This window comes from Trametes versicolor (genome assembly GCF_000271585.1).
Source record: "Trametes versicolor FP-101664 SS1 unplaced genomic scaffold TRAVEscaffold_11, whole genome shotgun sequence".
Lineage (NCBI taxonomy): Eukaryota > Fungi > Basidiomycota > Agaricomycetes > Polyporales > Polyporaceae > Trametes > Trametes versicolor.
Window position 1 is genome coordinate 2,443,869 of NW_007360331.1, and position 17,356 is coordinate 2,461,224.

At 49.5% G+C, this 17,356-nt stretch overlaps 9 protein-coding genes across 9 annotated transcripts; 6 read left to right on the forward strand and 3 right to left on the reverse strand.

Moving 5' to 3' along the window:
* Positions 1 to 2,620: 2,620 nt before the first annotated feature.
* TRAVEDRAFT_23572 (uncharacterized protein) lies at positions 2,621 to 3,895 on the forward strand (the record flags this gene model as incomplete). Its single annotated transcript, XM_008044405.1, has 1 exon — positions 2,621 to 3,895. The coding sequence occupies one exon, from the start codon at positions 2,621 to 2,623 to the stop codon at positions 3,893 to 3,895; it is 1,275 nt and encodes a 424-aa protein (XP_008042596.1).
* Positions 3,896 to 4,149: 254 nt separating this feature from the next.
* TRAVEDRAFT_84071 (uncharacterized protein) lies at positions 4,150 to 4,977 on the reverse strand (the record flags this gene model as incomplete). Its single annotated transcript, XM_008045090.1, has 3 exons — positions 4,150 to 4,451; positions 4,494 to 4,858; positions 4,910 to 4,977. Coding segments are annotated over 3 exons (735 nt in total), but the record flags the coding sequence as incomplete, so codon positions are not given.
* A 1,021-nt stretch (positions 4,978 to 5,998) lies between these two features.
* TRAVEDRAFT_76646 (uncharacterized protein) lies at positions 5,999 to 6,639 on the forward strand (the record flags this gene model as incomplete). The annotated part of the gene is made up of 2 exons (XM_008045091.1): positions 5,999 to 6,354; positions 6,402 to 6,639. Coding segments are annotated over 2 exons (594 nt in total), but the record flags the coding sequence as incomplete, so codon positions are not given.
* A 399-nt stretch (positions 6,640 to 7,038) lies between these two features.
* On the forward strand, positions 7,039 to 7,646 carry TRAVEDRAFT_132641 (uncharacterized protein; the record flags this gene model as incomplete). The annotated part of the gene is made up of 2 exons (XM_008045092.1): positions 7,039 to 7,317; positions 7,371 to 7,646. The coding sequence occupies 2 exons, from the start codon at positions 7,039 to 7,041 to the stop codon at positions 7,644 to 7,646; spliced, it is 555 nt and encodes a 184-aa protein (XP_008043283.1).
* A 760-nt stretch (positions 7,647 to 8,406) lies between these two features.
* Positions 8,407 to 8,750, forward strand: TRAVEDRAFT_90508 (HAT dimerization; the record flags this gene model as incomplete). The annotated part of the gene is made up of 2 exons (XM_008045093.1): positions 8,407 to 8,533; positions 8,587 to 8,750. Coding segments are annotated over 2 exons (291 nt in total), but the record flags the coding sequence as incomplete, so codon positions are not given.
* A 428-nt stretch (positions 8,751 to 9,178) lies between these two features.
* On the forward strand, positions 9,179 to 10,035 carry TRAVEDRAFT_52246 (uncharacterized protein; the record flags this gene model as incomplete). Its single annotated transcript, XM_008044668.1, has 3 exons — positions 9,179 to 9,439; positions 9,499 to 9,804; positions 9,862 to 10,035. The coding sequence occupies 3 exons, from the start codon at positions 9,179 to 9,181 to the stop codon at positions 10,033 to 10,035; spliced, it is 741 nt and encodes a 246-aa protein (XP_008042859.1).
* A 254-nt stretch (positions 10,036 to 10,289) lies between these two features.
* TRAVEDRAFT_52247 (uncharacterized protein) lies at positions 10,290 to 10,710 on the reverse strand (the record flags this gene model as incomplete). Its single annotated transcript, XM_008044669.1, has 4 exons — positions 10,290 to 10,397; positions 10,446 to 10,522; positions 10,573 to 10,620; positions 10,674 to 10,710. 4 exons carry the CDS (start codon positions 10,708 to 10,710, stop codon positions 10,290 to 10,292), a joined length of 270 nt encoding a protein of 89 aa, XP_008042860.1.
* A 562-nt stretch (positions 10,711 to 11,272) lies between these two features.
* Positions 11,273 to 12,729, forward strand: TRAVEDRAFT_52248 (uncharacterized protein; the record flags this gene model as incomplete). Its single annotated transcript, XM_008044670.1, has 11 exons — positions 11,273 to 11,325; positions 11,377 to 11,493; positions 11,584 to 11,667; positions 11,729 to 11,767; positions 11,815 to 11,865; positions 11,915 to 11,971; positions 12,029 to 12,088; positions 12,145 to 12,174; positions 12,226 to 12,252; positions 12,306 to 12,350; positions 12,399 to 12,729. 11 exons carry the CDS (start codon positions 11,273 to 11,275, stop codon positions 12,727 to 12,729), a joined length of 894 nt encoding a protein of 297 aa, XP_008042861.1.
* A 4,380-nt stretch (positions 12,730 to 17,109) lies between these two features.
* On the reverse strand, positions 17,110 to 17,340 carry TRAVEDRAFT_84559 (uncharacterized protein; the record flags this gene model as incomplete). The annotated part of the gene is made up of 1 exon (XM_008045094.1): positions 17,110 to 17,340. A coding segment is annotated over one exon (231 nt), but the record flags the coding sequence as incomplete, so codon positions are not given.
* Between the last annotated feature and the right edge of the window lie 16 nt (positions 17,341 to 17,356).

The window sequence follows — 17,356 nt, forward strand, 5'->3', positions numbered from 1 at the left end:
CTCTATTCAATGGTGATGCTATGATACTAGTGTACCCAGAAAATTCCGCTATACAAGCAATGTAATACCTCAATACAACACCAGAAAGAGGTAAGTGGGCATGATTAAACCCATATCTCTGTCAGTTTTTGGTATATATACATTATTGTTTCTGCAGTCATCCTAGTACCAAGACAGCAATGTCATGTAGACACATCATAAATACCTGGGCACACTGTGGGCTATAAACAACACAGGAGCAGTATTGGCCTACAAAGTGGTATAAAATGTGCGAAATCAGATTTCCTGCAGTGGTCTGCTTATCAATAAATGTTGATATGCATATCATCAGAACCTGCTCGCCAATATCTATACAATGGAGGTGTTTTCCGGATCATATATACCCTGCATAATGTATAAATGGCCAATGAATGCGGTTTAAAGAAGGCTTCACAGGGCCTGATCCTGCCGGCCAAATAGGCGCCCAAAGCATAATTTGGTGAAGTCCAATGGGCACTAGTAGATCGCGCTGGCCCAGCGCGATCTACTAGTGCTCGTGGTACTTAGAAAGATTTTTTGAAAAGCAGCCGCTTTTTAGAAGTATTTCCCTCGCTGTTTCACCAGTTCCCATCCATATAGCACATATAATATATCATCAGAAAGCCCTTTACAAGCTCTACAATATGGCACTGTTGTGGTTTTGATTGTCTCCACATTGGGCAACAGAAAAAGGAAATACTTTGATTTTAGTCTTTTAAACAAAGACAGAGTAGATAAACTGCAGTTTCAATCACTCTAGTAACTGCCATAGATGAAAGAGATACAATCACATATATCATGGCACTATAGCATGTCCTATGTGTACACATAACCACCCCTCAAATACGTGATCAGTGTTCTCTCTTGGCAGGAATAATCATAGACCCTTCACCACTACTAGCACAATTGCTAGTAATGTAAACTATATAGATATACCCTTATGCTATGATGCACATTGTGTTTGAGTCTATATAGATGTTTGTTATAGCCTGCATTTGAGTGTGCATGAAGCCACAGGTGTGTAGTGCCACCTAGGGTTACATAGACACCTACTGGGAAGCATTAGAGCCTCATTAGCAGATGGTCAGAGTGGCTGTGTGCAGCAATCTAGTGTCTAACCCTAAAATTCCTAATGGAGGAGAACCCTAACCCTGGGTTTGTAAGCGGAGAATGTATGTGGCGCCTATCTCAACACTAATGGCTGATTAGTGGAGTTTCAAAATATTTTCCCACGGGCATCAATTGAGGTGTCGCGAGTTGGCAGGAAGGTCACCCCATAAAAAACGATTTCTTCGTTCCTCATCAATTGTAACATACATAGCCTATAGGCATAGTGGACAGTGAGCAGCACATGTGCTGTGCGACCTAGGGTTACACAAGTGCCCAGGGAGAGGCTTTACATGTGGTAAGAATTGTGATTAGAACTGATCTAAGGCTAACCCTAAGCTGTGCTATTGGGACCCAACCCTAACCCTGTGAACATTACAAATTTGCCATGGGGCTTTCCTAGCTGGACACAGAGGTTAGATGATATAAGTTTGGATCAATAGCTGAGTGTGACAAATGAAGCGGAAAAGAATACTGGATGCTTGAAAACAAATATGTCTGAAATATTGATCAGATATAGTTTGTATGTGTGAGAAAATATTAATTCACATCGTCCTGCATATTGTGATTGGATGAAAGTGGTGCAGTTATAACACATAATATACATCAGTGCTTATGAATCATCTGCACTGTGTGAAGGACACTATTGTCTCACATCTACTAATGTACTGCTGCAGTGGCTGTAAACAGTTTATAACAGATATACTGGTATATTTTAATATCCAAATTGCATATACTAAAATTGCATACACTAATAAGGTGAATCACTCAGAAAATTGTGATGTGTTGTTGCAGTGCTTTTGACACTAAGACATGCAGTATTTCTGTACTACATAGGAGTATATATTACTCCTATTTAGATAGCACAGATACCAAAGAGCAAATAACAAATGGCAGTTGGATTCAATGTCATTAAAAAATTCATTCTCATCAATCAGACCTGCCAGCCATGGCCCTCTCCACCCAAGTTTCATGGACCCAGTGCTAAGCCGCTGAATAATGTCTGCCAAGGTCGAGTCTGCCTGTTAGCTCTTTCTCCAAACTTGCTCTTGTCTGCTAGCAAATATCCTGCTGCGGTGGATTTTTTGATCTGCTCATGGTTTAATGCAACCGGTGGAAATAATGGCTCAAGTTGAAAGCGCTTATCATGGTACATGAGTAATTGCTGCTTTCTCCGCTCTTCAGAGACAGGTCCTTACCTATAGCTTCAATAGCAACGGAGGTCACTGGCAGTGGAGCATGGCTTGGTCACTCTCTGGCGGACGTACAAGCCTATGTTGGGAGTAACTTGCGTGTTACTTTCAAGCCCTCTTCATATGGCCTCGAGCTTCAGGATGATCCTGTGGTCAACTTCCATGCCATCAGTGGACGCTTGCAGTCTAGCGCGTGCAAGAAGTGCATTATCTCCATCGCTCACAAAACCTTGTGGACTTGGCTCCGCTACCCATCCCGGGATATGAGCCGAGTTCAAGGTACCTTCGTGCGCCATCTGGTCATGACCTTTGGCTCTGATGTTCTTCTTCTCCCGGGAATCTGGGCAGCCTTCCGCAATGCACGTGCAACCTGTCTTTCTGGCAATGATTGCACTCTCACTTCCGTCAACTTCCAACCTGACCTGCTCAATGACTTCCTCAAGGACCTGCAACGTCTCCTGTTGGCCAACACTGACTCAGTTGAGGCCAAGTTGTACAAGCAGATTTGCACACAGCTGGAAAGTTACCGTGAGAACTGGAAACAGGTTCTCAGCGGGAGTACAGCGGTTGCTCCCCGTCCGCATGTGATGGAACTGGAGGCTGGTCCCTCAGGTTCTTCCCCGCGCAGCCGTGTTTCCACCCTGTCTCCAACCACCACCGCTGCCAAGACTCTCGAGACGTTCATCCGCTCCCTCCTTATCTTCCTTTCATCAGACAAAGTTCAGGAGGATAACTGCGAGAGCCCTTGGCAAATTGTAGTCTCTCAAGACCTCAACTTCTTCCTCCCCTTCCGCCAACATGCTCCACAGGTCCTGGCTGCTCGAGACAAGTGTACCTTCCTTGATCCAGAGCGTGCTGGTCAGCCCGGGGCTTTGGGAAGTCATATCTGCTGGCGCGCTCTCTCCTACCGGTCAAGTTGGTCTGAAAAGCTCATGGACTCCACCAGCTTTCGCAATCTCTTCTTCTGGGACTATGCTTCATTCAAAGCCAAAATCAACCACCTCTCCGGGTCTTTGAAGCTCACTGGCTGTGCCCTTCTTCTCTACGTCTGCAACCTCAACGCCTACGGGACTGCACGCAACCAAGAGCTCAAGTTTGCTGAGGCTTACTTTGCAGCAGAGAAGGGGTGGAAAGCTTTGTTGGGCGATAGGGAGCGGGTGGAATATCTTGAGGCCCACAAGTTCTTCACCAAATTGCACGGTATTGGTCCCCTCATAGCATCCCTCATCACCTCAGATCTCATTTACTCGGGCCAGGTCAAGATGCCTGACATCACAGAAATGGGAGCAATCATCTATCAGATCTCCAAAGGCGCTGTCTCTGGTCTCAGCTCCCTTGGACTTCTCCACTCAGCCACCAACAAGCATTCTGTCGATGTTATCCAGAGTGCTGCAGTCAACCTCTACAACTCCCTCCACGACTCCTTCACCCCCGATGAACGTTCCCAAATGACATTTGATCCTATCATGTTCGAGCACCTTCTATGCAAGTATCAGCATGTGGAGAGAAAGGTCAAGGCATTTGAGAAGGAGCTTGCGAAGAACGCGAAGAAGAAGAAGGCCCCAAAGAGGCGCTAGAAGGGATGGACACTTCCTAGATATATATGACTTTGACCGTTCCTTTGGAGTCCGAGTATTTTCTTGTATTGTATACTAGCAAAACTTGATTTGCCATCATTGACATGACAGGTTCACTCATAGTTCACAGACATGAGATATATGAACTTGTAATACCAGACTGATTAATCAGACGTAGGCTCATCTGCGCATCTAACACCACCATCCTGCAAGGACATTCTCTTCAGCTGCCAACGTGACTCCTCCATCCCTGTCTCTTCCTGCTCTCCATACCCCACCTTGCGCTTGACCTTCTTGAGTGGCGAGACAGCACATAGGCTTAGATCTCTCAAGGCCAATGAGTTATAGTCCTGCATGTAATGAGCATGGTGAAGGTTAAACAGAGACACCTTAATTACCAATTGCACTGCATGACTAAGGACACAAATCGCCCACAGCTTCGGCAGGAATATATATTCATGACACCCAACCTTGACAGCCACAAAGGCAATCTGGAGTTCAACCATGGTGCCGGGGAAGATTACATCCGGCTTGATGCGGCGGAAGGAACTGATCACTGTCAGAGATCAACACAATTGCAAACATTCACTAACAACACACCTGCCCTGGTTCTCTGTCACTGTTTGCTCCCAGTACTCAACCACATTCTCTTGCAGATGGACCTGACTGGTGAGACGGGGCTGCAGAATATAGAAGGGGTCCACGACATTGCTGAGATCACCCCGTGGTTCGCCTTCAGCAAACTTTGAAGCAGTGAGGTACCGATTCCCAAAGGAAAGCGTAAGGTGGTTCTCCAGATGTGATGTGCTCCAGGTGCGCAAATTGTGTCCGACAAGGTGCGCACAAAAATGCTGATAGATGGTCATGACTGCACTGACTGCACCGTCAAAGGGCTCCACGCCCAGGCCGCTCACAGTTACAGTTTGCCTGAGATCAATGAGCCGGTTCGGGTTTGATGGGAGTCTGACACAACTGTTGATGCTTGGCTGACGAGAGATGGGTACAAGCACTCACTGGTTACGCCTGATAGGAGGCAGAGTAGACTCAACAAGAAAACCCTGCACACGCAGCATGAGCTCCTCGGGAGGGGTGGAGCGTAGTGTTCACCAAGGGTACGGGCACCCGTGGCGGGTTACGGGTAGGGGTATAGCGGGTAAGGGTAGGGGTCGAGATTTACGTGCCCGCAGTACATACAACCCGTACCTGTGCCCGCACGACAACCCGCGCTTGACCTGTCTTATCTAATCACCTACTGAACGCCCGGAGGCAGCATGTGGCTGTGTCTTGATACTAACGCGCGCTGTGTTGCGCACACCGCGTTGAGCAACAGAGCGTATAATATATTTATTCCGAGCCCCGGCCATGATGGGACCTTGCCGCACTCAGATTTGCCAGTTGTTGGCAGCTGGCTCTGGCTCCTCCTCGCGCAACGTTGTCAAGCCTGCCCTAGTCAACGAGAAATATTTAAACCGTGCCCATGTCAGGCGCATCCCCATTCCCTTGCTCACTCACAAACCTACCCGCTCTACTCTCAAACCCAACCCCTTTGCTATCTACCCTGCCGCTATGACGAAGTCCACCGCCTCCGCTGCTGCCTCTGCCGCCGCCTCCACCGCCCCGCGCAACGACAAGAAGCGCCGCATCACCATGATGTCGACCGGCGTGACTGGGCCCAAAAAGGCGCGTACTGCGGAGAGCGGTCAGGTCAATGCTCGTGCCGATAAGGGTAAGCCTCACGAAGATATCGCTGACACCGCTGAAGCGACGGACAACGAGGGCCTCCCCGCACCGTCGGGAGGTTCCAAGGTGTCGCGCGAGGCCAGTTTGTGCTCGAATGTGAGCCGCAAGACCACCTGCCGGTCCGAAGAGGAGGAGGAGGCCGAGCTTGAGCGCGAGGAGGTCATGCTTGTCGATGACGGCCCAAAGTCGAAGGGGAAGGGTGCGGAGAAGGGGAAGGGCGCGGAGAAGGGGAAGGGCACAGAGAAGGGGAAGGGGAAGGGGCGGAGCACAGCCAACGAGGTTGATGAGGACTCCGAAGAGGAGCTTGGTGCGTGTTGACTAGTTTCGCAGGTTCTGGTAAAGCTGACGTTAGCGCATACAGAACGACTCCGAGTGAAATGGACGTCCCCCGTGTATGCTTTCTACCACCCCGACCCGATCATCGAATATGTCAATGGCCGGCGTACGCATCTCTTCCGATGCATGGCCAAGGGGTGCAAAAAGACCTGTCGCCGCTTCCTCGACAAGGGCAACAGGTCCTTGACGAACAACCTCCGCCGCCATGTACGTAAGTGCTGGGGGCCGGAGGTCTTGAAGCGGGCCGAGGAGGCCTTGAACGTCGAAGAAGCACGCAAGCTGGTGACGGGGGTGCTGCAAGACGGAGACATTTCAGTCGTGTTCAGGCGGAAGAAAGGGGCAGTTTTGTACTCTCACCGCACGCACACTCGCTCCGAGACTCGGTAAGTGATCCATTGTATCTGTGGAATGTCAGCTGAGCAATTGATAGCATCGAGATCGTCCGATGGGTGACCGAGAGTATGCGGCCATTCTTGATTGTGAAGGATCGAGGCTTTCTCTCCCTCATGAAGACAGGACGTCCGGGCTATTGGGTCCCGTCGCCCACCACCGTAGCACGCAACATCAAACAAGTGTACACGCGTACGCGGGCGCGCATCAGGCACCTCCTCAGGGAGTACGATGGGCGCCTCAGCTTCACCACAGACGCCTGGACTTCCCCAAATCATCGCGCGTTTGTTGCCATTAGCGTGCACTTTGTCCTGCGCGGGGAGCCCATCAGTATGCTCCTCAACCTCGTAGAGGTGCCCAAGGTACCTACTTATCTGCTCACCACCCATGTCTTTGCTAACCGTCATTTTTAGTCGCACTCCGGGTTGACGCTGGCGGCCGCTTTCGAGAACGTCCTGGAGAGCTTCGGCATCGAAGACAAGGTCAGCAATGCTTGTAGCAGATGTACGAGGTGTATGATGACTTACCGGAGCTATCAGATCCTCGGCGTGACATGCGATAACGCCTCCAACAACGACGTCATGATTGATACACTTGGCCTCAATGTTGTCGAGTTCGAGGGCTCGATCGGGCACATTCGGTGCTTTGCGCATGTTGTTAATCTTGTTGCGAAGTCGATGCTTCGCCAATTTGACGTCCCTAAGGCCAAGGCGACCGAAAATATCGACAAGCAGGACCGCGAGTTGTATGAGCTGGCAGCCGATAGCAAGGAGGCGGAGAACGAGGCACAGGATGCCGCCGACGTACCTGATGACACCGGAGACACATTCAACCCTCTCTCTGCGCTCCATGCGGATGATGAGGATGGCTGGGTCGACGAGATTGCCGCCATGACCGATGCGAAGCGGCTTCAGTTCCAGGAGCGCATGCGTCCTGTGCGTATGACTCTGACCAAGGTGCGGATGCCTCACAATTGGCCTTGTATGGATTAGCTCACCTGTTCCTGTAGATCCGTCGTCTGGCTTTCAAGATCGTCAACTCCAGCACGATTCTCCTGCCCGCATGGAAGAAGCGAGTCGCAGAGGCTGGGCTGCCCGAGAGGGTGATGCCAAGGGACGTGTCAACGCACTGGAACTCGACCTATGACATGTTGATCTTCGCGATTAAATACTGTGTCGTAGTCGATACGGTGTGTGCAGACCGGGAGCTGGGCTTGCGCAAGTTCGAGTTGACAACGCGGGAGTGGGAGATCGTGTCCCAGCTGGCTGACACGCTTAAGGTTTGAACCTTATTTGAGTTGCCACGATACCGCTGTGCTGACGCTCGTTCACCTCTCTCCTCCCTCCCCTCCTCCCTCCTCCTTGCAGGTCTTCAAAGATGCTACCGCATTCTTCTCGCGTGGCACGCCTAACCTTGCCACTGTCATCCCGGCGATGGATATGATCGACCTCCAACTTGGCACCAAGCACCGGGAAACCACTAAGTATGACTATGCCATCCGCACCGCCATGGGCATCGCCAAACGCACCCTGAACAAGTACTACGAGCTGACAGATAGCGCGGAGGCCTATCGCATCGCTATGGGTACGTGTGTGAACGTTCTTGAAGTCTTCTAACCGCTAATCATTCTTGTACAGTGCTGCATCCCGCCTACAAGTACACGTACTTCAAGAAGGCCGGCTGGGAGCCTCAGTGGATCGAAGTCGCCGAGGAAATTGTGCGTAATCGGTTCGACACCTCGTACACTAAGGTGCCTGAGCCCGAAGACAACATCGAGGAAGGCGACAATGACGGCGACAATGACTTTGAGGATGACAGCGACGAGCAGGACAATAGCGGCATGGACGTCAACAATGCGCCAGGCCCGTCGCGCTCCCAGGTATGTAATTTCTCCTACGTATATACAGAGAACTGACCTGCTACTGCAGGGATCAAGGGTCAAGGCTCGCGCACAGGCTACCGCAAAGGGTGAGTCGTCAAAGAAGGGCAAGTCATCGAACATGTTCGACAACTTGCCCTTTGTCGGACCTGTCGTTGAAGAAGGGGATGAGCTGAAGCGATACCTCGCTTCCGACCCTGTGCCGGTAACAAACCCCATCCAATGGTGGCAGGACCGTCGCAAGGCCTATCCCCGCCTCTCCCGCATGGCCATCGACTATCTCACCATCCCCAGTGAGTAGTATCCTTTCTAATTTGTGTTCTTCCATACTGACACTCCGCTCTAGCAACTGCGGTCGATGTGGAGCGCGTTTTCAGCCGCGGGAGGGTGCTCCTCTCGCACGTTCGGAACAGGATGACCACCGAGACGACACGTGCAGCGATGTGCCTTGGCATCTGGAGCGAGCACGATCTCATCGACATTGGCGACCTCAAGGCAGTCACGGCACAGCCGGACGGCGAGGACGGCGAGAACGACGAGGAAGGGCTGATCTAATTCCCACTACCGGTAGCTTGTACGCACTCATTCTGTCTGATGTTTCTGAGCAATGTGTTGCAGTACTGTATGCACCATCCACCATGATTGATAACTATCTATGAGCACTCTGCATTGTGCCCACTGTGTACTAACCATTTACAGGCATGTACTGATTATTCTGCAGTGCAGTGCGCTCGATCGGTGCCGTGTTGTGCACGACATGCGGCGGTACATGATCTGCCAATATACGGCCAAGTTCCATCGACCACGACCATGTTCTATTGCGCGCATACCGTACCTATCTACCGCGGAGCCGGATCTGATCATGGCGAGCATTGCGATCCTATATCTTCCTGTCCAACGGCGCGCCGTGTACTTGTGCCCCGTCCCATTCTCCGCCCATGCAGCCTGATCCAACCCCTCCTGCTATGCTCGCACCGGACGACGCGCCCACCGAAGCTGCCCCCGCTGAGCTCGCGCATGCCGTCGAGGAGCATGACGCCCCCACGGATGACAACACAGGGCCTGAGGCGGCAACCAACGAGGGCGAGGAGCCCTATCTCCCCACGCTCATGCTGACTATTGATGAGTGGACGAGCCCAAACCACAGGCACTTTACGAGTCTTGTCGCCCGCCTGGAGGACAAGGACGCCCAAGTCAATGTGAGTACTACGTTGTATTTGTAGGTATGTACATACACTGACAGGCCCCTCTTCTGCAGTTCACCCTTCCGGAGGTCTACAGTGACCTTATGACGTCGCGCGAGCACTGGCAGGGGTGGCTCGAGGTCTTGGATGCCCCAAACGGCCATGGCATCATCCCCGCTGGTGTCACCGAACGGCAGCGCGATATCATGTGCCGTCTCGCCCGCACTCTCATCCACTTCAGCGAGCAGACCGCCTCGGCTGAGCACGAGTCCGACTGGGCTCGCTTCATCAACAAGCTCGAGGTGTACGCGCGCACCAAAGGCCTCACGGATGAGTGCCACCTGGCGCTCATCACAGACTGGGCCAAGCAGGAGTACCGCGTGAGTACGCGCACGCATCTTCCTGCCGACATGTGTTCACTAACTCTCAGATTCCAGGCATCTAGAGCTTGGCGCGTGAGTCACCCCGCTCGTATGGCCGACCTCGGCGCATGCTCTGTCCCTCACAACAAGTCCATCGAGGCGCGCGACGGCATTACGGCAGTCCGCAACACCGTCGATGAGGATGGATGTCTCAGTGACGTTCTGTCACTCGAGACCGTCAGCGAGTAGGGTTATGGTAGTACCTAGCACCATGTTATCGTGTTGTATGTGAATGAATGTGTCCGCCGACTCGTTCTGCCTGCCCCAGCTGTGTGTTTTGGACTTAGTGGAATTAGCCCTAACCCGGGGGTAACCCGCCGCGGGTATAGGACCCGTGATACCCTCGTACCCGGCGCCTACACCTGTACCCTCCACAACCCGAGGGTCCGTGGGTCGTCCCTGCCGCGGGTACGGGTGCGGGTTGGCTGGCGGTACCCGGGGGTTTACCCATGGTGAACACTAGTGGAGCGGGATGGTTGTTGTTGAATAAGCGTAAGCAATCTGCCATCCCGCTGCTCTAGTATCTCGACATTGCTGACAAGACGTGCAGGCTGTCAAACAGGTCAGGGGTGTTTAAAACAGACTGCAGTGGCACTGACATTGGACAGGCTTGAAAGCTGCATGAATGGAGGAGCCGACTCTGCATTCCTGCTCATGCAGTCCAGGAGCAGAGCCTCTAGTAAATTTGGTGAGTATTCTGTTGGCCTGGTCGATGCACACACTCACGGTACTTGGCAACATTCCCATAGAGGTGGGTGAGGAAGGACATGATTTCTGGTGAGAGTCAAGAAGGAAAGAAGCAGCAGTCAGCACAAGTCATGACCTACTGCGACATGCGCTCTTGACAATGTCCCATTCAGGCATGTTCCGCCTTTGGGGAGAAATGTCCGGCTTTCTCACCATCACACTGCTCGCCTCACCAATTGTGAGCTGACAGCAGACAGGAGACCGGCTGGGACTTTGGGGATGCCCATCCTAGTTCCCAGAAGCTGCATCAGCGCAGCCATTTCAAATTTGCACCCACATATGTGAATTTCAAACCACCACTCCACAAGTCTTGCACAGACAGGATCCTGACAAAGGTGCGCCTACTGTGTCCATGGATGCACCGTGTATTCTGGTACATATGTATGCAATTTCACTGGTATGGGGGGTACAGAGTTGGTGCACGGGGTGTCGCTCTGCAGGCAGCGTTCACGGGAGGGCACTCATCACGGAATGGAACACGTTGTCCCCAACACTGGTAAGCGAGCACAGCGAGGTCCCAGAACTCTGGCGATATCGCCGAACCCCACTTCTGAGAAGGATAAAAGGGCCGGAGGGCAGCAGAACCAGGCAGAGTCCTCCTCACCTCGAGCCCTCCCCAACACTCTTCTCAGCCTCTTTTACTTTCCCCCTCCACTTCTCCACCCCACCATCTATCCCCATGGCCGGACATACTACCCGCACCTGTGTCACTGCTAGCACCAGTGGAAAGGCGTGAGTGTCTTTTGTGTGTACTATATTGCTGCGGTATACTCCTTTCTGCAGTCCGAAGGCTGTCGCCAAGAAGGCTGCTGCTCCGGCTCAGGCTAAAGGTGCCAAGGCTGCTGCAGGGCGCAAGACCGCAGCTCCTGCTCGCAAGGCCCCAGTGGTGTCTGCCACTAAGTGAGTATCGCTCTTGTCTTATCATCACAATTTTCTGAGCTGCCTTTGAGGGAAGACTGTCCGTGGCAAGGCAGCGAGGGCCATTGACAGCGACGCCGAGGAAGCCTCCGACGAGTCCGACATCCAGACAGAGTCTGACCTTGGCATGGAGGAGGCTGCTGCTGACAACACCTCGTATGTTGCTCTGCATGGTTTTTTGTTCAATGTGCTTCAGTTCTGAAGGGTATCCTTACAGTGACAACGAAAGTGTCTCTGCGGATGTCATGACGATCAGGTAAGATATGCGACATCAGCCCCATGCAAATCTAACACTGCATGCAGCGATGACGAAGAAGACAGCTGCCAGGAGGTTGAGCTGACCCCAAAGATTGGGTATGTGTCTTCACTTTATGCTGTGCTTCTCTAATATTGTATGTTGCAGACGCAGCCGTGCTGCCAATTCTAGCCCACCGTCTACCCCGAAGACTCCGTCACCTGTGTGAGTGTTATTACTCTGCTGTGTTGCTGCTATCTGTCATCTAATACTTTGCCACAGCAAGGCCGGTCGTGGCAGAGCCGTCAAGCCAAAGTCCACCCCTGCTAAGTGTGCCAAGCAGTAAGTGTACCACGTTATTATTATATGTTATACTGTCATACTGATCATCCAATTAGGGTGGACTCTGAGGACTCCGAGGATGATAGGTGCGCAAACATCAGTGTTGATTACGATGATACTAACACAACATTACCCAGAATCTCTCCTGTGAAGAAGGTTAAGACGTACGTTTTCCTTTTACCTTCCATTATAGCTTGCTCTAACAATGAGAATCTAGGCTTTCCCCGGGCAAGCAGAGTTTTGTCCCTCTCCCCTGCACGCAGTAGGTCTCGCTGGCAGTTTATGTATTGTCTACTAAATATTGTCTTAGGACCATCAGAGCGCAAGACTTTGGCAACCCGAAATGTGCCATCACAGCTATGCCGCTGCCCCTGGGTGTACCTGCTAACGGCATGATGTACGGGGGTCCTGCCTGCCTGCCTGCATATGGGTATCCCTCTACGCCTGCGGCATACACCCCACCAACAGCACGCTCCCTCCCACATACCGTCCCTACTCTGCCATTGTGTAACTCCATTCCCACTCTCCACTCTGCAGACTTGGCTATGTTGATTGTCTCGAGCAACTCCGCTATGTCACTGAGCTCTGATCTTGTCCCGACAGTTAACTCTGTAAAGAGCAACCTCATACTTGGGCATTGACCCCGGGACCAGGTGCTTCTTCTTGAGCATGTCCTACAATCATGTTAGCTGCACTCACATTGTAATAGCAGTTGAACAAACCAGGACTTGCGGCACCGTCTCAGATCCGTAAAAGGTTCCTGGCAGGTGATGATGCCACAGGGACAGACGATGAGCTGTTCATTATGCGTCCATTGATGTCCAAAGTGGGCACGGACACAATAGTTTCCCTCACCCGACTTCTCCGGACAAGGGCTGGGCACGGTAGCCTCAACCTCTTCATCAACTTGGGTGGAGAGGGCCATGGCTGGCAGGTCCGATTGATGAGAATGAATTTTTCAATGACATTGAATCAAACTGCCATTTGTTATTTGCTCTCTGGTATTTGTGCTATCTAAATAGGAGTAATATATACTCCTATGTAGTACAGAAATACTGCATGTCTTAGTGTCAAAAGCACTGCAACAACACATCACAATTTTCTGAGTGATTCACCCTATTGATGTACGCAAGTTTAGTGTATGCAATTTGGATATTAAAATATACTAATAAACTGTTTACAGCCAGTGCAGAAGTACATTAGCAGATGTGAGACGATAGTGTCCTTCACACAGTGCAGATGATTCATAAGCACTGATGTATATTATGTGCTATAACTGCACCACTTTCATCCAATCACAATATGCAGGACAATGTGAATCAATATTTTATCACACATACAAACTATATCTGATCAATATTTCAGATGTATTTGTTTTCAAGCATCCAGTATTCTTTTCCACTTCATTTGTCACATTCAGCTATTGATCCAATCCAAACTTCTGTTATCTGACCTCTGTGCCCAGCTAGGAAAGCCCCATGGTAATCAACATTGCTGTGCCCAAGCCTTGAATAAAGTGAAACTATTGGCTTACTATATCATAGATGTAGTCTTATCCATGTTACATGACAGTCACTCCTTTCCTATATTGAGCAGGGCTGATTCTCTAGCATTACAGGCTTCCTCTTAAGCTCAGGCAATTTACAGGTGAGAGTTTACTCATTACAGCCCATTGCTGATTTTTTGAGTTTGCCCAGGAAGACATTGATATTTGCAAGTACTGTCATGGCTTAAAATGAATCAGATAGACAATGAACAAGCCCTTCAATGAATAGCTTGATCACGAGGGGCATTGGCCCAAATTCCGGTCCCGAATAGGCTAGGAACAGCGCCTGAACTGGTCTCCTGTTACCAGACTGGTTCAGGTCCGGAATCCCGGTTAGTAAATTTACTTATCGGATAACAACTCACATTAGAGTGGCGCTTTGTTCGCCATTGTCTGGGCTCCTAGCCTGTCTCCGGTCCTGAACCAGGAGACCAATTCAGGTCATATTCCTAGCCTATTCTGGACCAGAGCCACGGGCGTTTGCCCGTCGTGGATCATACACTTTACAATGATGATATTTCAGATGCTTACACTATGCACTATTTTCAAAAGGCAACAGGGCAATGTTCAGCAGAGTGATAATCTTATTAGGCTTCCATTATTATCTGTATGCTCTATCTTGTGTAACCATATCACCTGATCAGATTGCTAAATATAGTGCAACAGCCTGTAATACTGCATTCATGATATTCTGAGCTCCTTCTAGGTTCATGTAATAACCATATAAACAGCACCACTTAATAGACATTGAAGTTCTGAGCCTGGTGATATATAACACTTGGGGGAAGGCAATGATGTCATCAGGTCATGTGCCATGGGCGCTTTTTCCAATTGTGGCACTAATAGGATCTTGTCTTGTGTATAGTGGCAGTTGCATTGGTCACATTCAAATTATGTTTGTATATATGGAATCTGCTCATTCATAGCTTTCTGTTGATATATATTTCATGACATATGGTCCAGTGGGGGCTAAGATATTGAGGCATTTGTGTTGGGAACCAAACAAGACCATACTTGGTGGCAGGGGAACGCTAAGCTGCGTTCCCCTGCCACCAACTGTGGTCTTGTTTGTTCTCAGCCACAGCTGCAACCCATTTTGCCCCCCGTTGGCTCATTCCTCACCACAACATAGGACATTTATATATCATTGGAAAGGGTGTTTCAATGTGCATCTAATGGTGGTACAATCATGGATTTATATTGAATACACAAGCTTTGATGCACCAAACACTGATTGTGGCTGAAGGTTGTTGCCAGAGTGTATGCACAATAACTAGTCTTTATACTCACTACTTCATATATTTAGCTTCATTATTATATTGCAGGACAATTTCATTATATAGGGCAGAAGATAGTGCTGGCAATGCATTAAAGGAACTGCATTATCTGGACCTGAACATCCTTTTACTCCACTTTATGCCTTCAATTGGCACCCTATTGACCTACAAACAACACCATTGTGTAGAGCTCAATTTCCTGAATCTGACAGTATATGACACTTTATATATTGCTCAGTAATACATTGATATAGACCCACTTCAATCCCCCATTAGTGACATATTGTCACCAAGTGTCACTTATAGGGATTTGTTTGGCTTGTAGTTCCCTCAGATGGGCTCACAACAGAATACAAACAACCCCATTATATTCTCCTGATCCATAGCTTTCTGGTGATACCACAGTTGTTAGATTTGGTGAACATTGTGTGAAGTTGGCATACATAAAGACTTGGAGCCAAGCAGGTCACAGTAGAGTCACGTGACCGTGCCGCACGGCATACGCCTGGGTCGGATTTTCGACCCAGGCGTATGCCGGGCGGCAGGATTCAATCTCCGCTCCAATCTGACTAGCATCATTGATAAATGGGCTACAAAAGTGCAGATGGGTGGATTCCTCTGCTATCCCTTTGTCAAATATAGATGTGTTATATACCATCAGAAAGCTATATAAGAGCTCTACCTGATGGTGACAATCACAGCCTTTTATCTTATTGCTGTAGTGTTTAAATTCAAGACCTCCTGCAAAGCAGAAGACTCAAACAGGTGTTGAGTCCACAATTCTGCCAATTGTGATGCTATGTACATTCTGTCTCTTGTAGTGTGTGTATTCCTATACAAAGAATACTATTACAATATAAAATCATCCATCTAGTCAATGCTTGGCCTTCACAGCAGATAATCAACGAGTTGCAATAGAGTTATACAAAAATACACCAAATTGTGTTTTATGAGGTACCCTGGTTACCAATAAATAATGGTGTATGTACCATTGGAATTCGCTGGTTGAGCTCTATACAATGGAGGTGTTTTCCGGGTCATATATACCCTACATAATGTATCAATGGCCAACAAATGCATTTTAAAGAAGGGTTGATAGGGCCTGATCCTATCGGCCAAATAAGCGCCCAAGGCGTGATTTGGTGAAGTCCGATGGGTGCTAGTAGATCACGCTGGGCCAGTGCGATCCACTAGCACTCGTTGTCCTGAGAACAATTTTATGAAAAGCAGCTGCTTCTTAGCAGTATTTCCCTTGCACTTTCACCAGTTCTCATCCATAAAGCACATATTATATATCATTAGAAAGCCCTTTACAAGCTCTACAACATGGTGTTGTTATGGTCCTAATTGACGCAAATTTCTAGAATAGAAAAAGGAAATACCTCAATTTCAACCTTACAATGACAATATTTCCTTTGCTATTTCAACATTTCTCATCCATATAGCATATATTATACCTCATCTAGAAGCTCTTTACAAGCACTGCATCATGGTGCTATTATGGCTTCCATTTGTTTCAAATTGCACTCTAAATTCAAGACATACCTCATCTTTACCCTTTTATGTATTCCAGGCCAGGATGCATGCATGAGTTCATTTCCTCAATTGCCTCAGTTCAGTGACTGGCAATAATGGATGGAATGCAAAAACAGATTTCACCCTATATGTCAGTACATAACACCTCAACTGATAGCTGACTAGCCTCTTGTAGTGGCATATGGCATATAACTACTACTACCAGACTATAGCTCTGAAAGGAAACTAAGGGTGTAGTGCTTGAGCTACACTATATCATGTGTTAAAGTCATGTTTTGATACAGAGCATAGCCTATAGGCATATACAGCAGTGGGCAGTGAGGGGCACATGTGCTGTGCAAGGTAGGGTTACACAAGCGCCCAGGGAGAGGCTTTACATGTGGTAAGAGCTCGTGTTAGAACTGCTCTAAGGCTAACCCTAAGCTGTGCTATTGGAATCCAACCCTAACCCTGTGAGCATTACAAAATTTTGTATGTGGCACCTATCAGAAAGCTAATGATGGGTAAGTAATTTTTTCCCACGGGGTCGGATTGGCGTCACGCGAGTTGGCAGGAAGCTCACCCCATAAGAAACGATTTCTTCATTCCTCATCAATCGTAACAGGTGCATCAGGCTCAAGAGCATCCGTCGGATGTGCGACTTGAGCACGTTGGAGCCGTGCGCGCAGCGTGAACATCGCCTTTCCTGTGGCCACATGATGCTCCTCAACACCCCCGTGGAGCGTGCAGGTCCGGTGCCCATCACAATGATGGTGACAGCAGCCTTCTACAACGCAGAATGTACATTGAGCTTGGTGGGTGGCACACCAAAGATCTTGTGGAGTCCTGAGTGTGCCGGTGCAATGACGGACACCACAACACAGCCGTCCTATGTTGATACCGTCTGTGATCACGCAATCGACAAAGCCT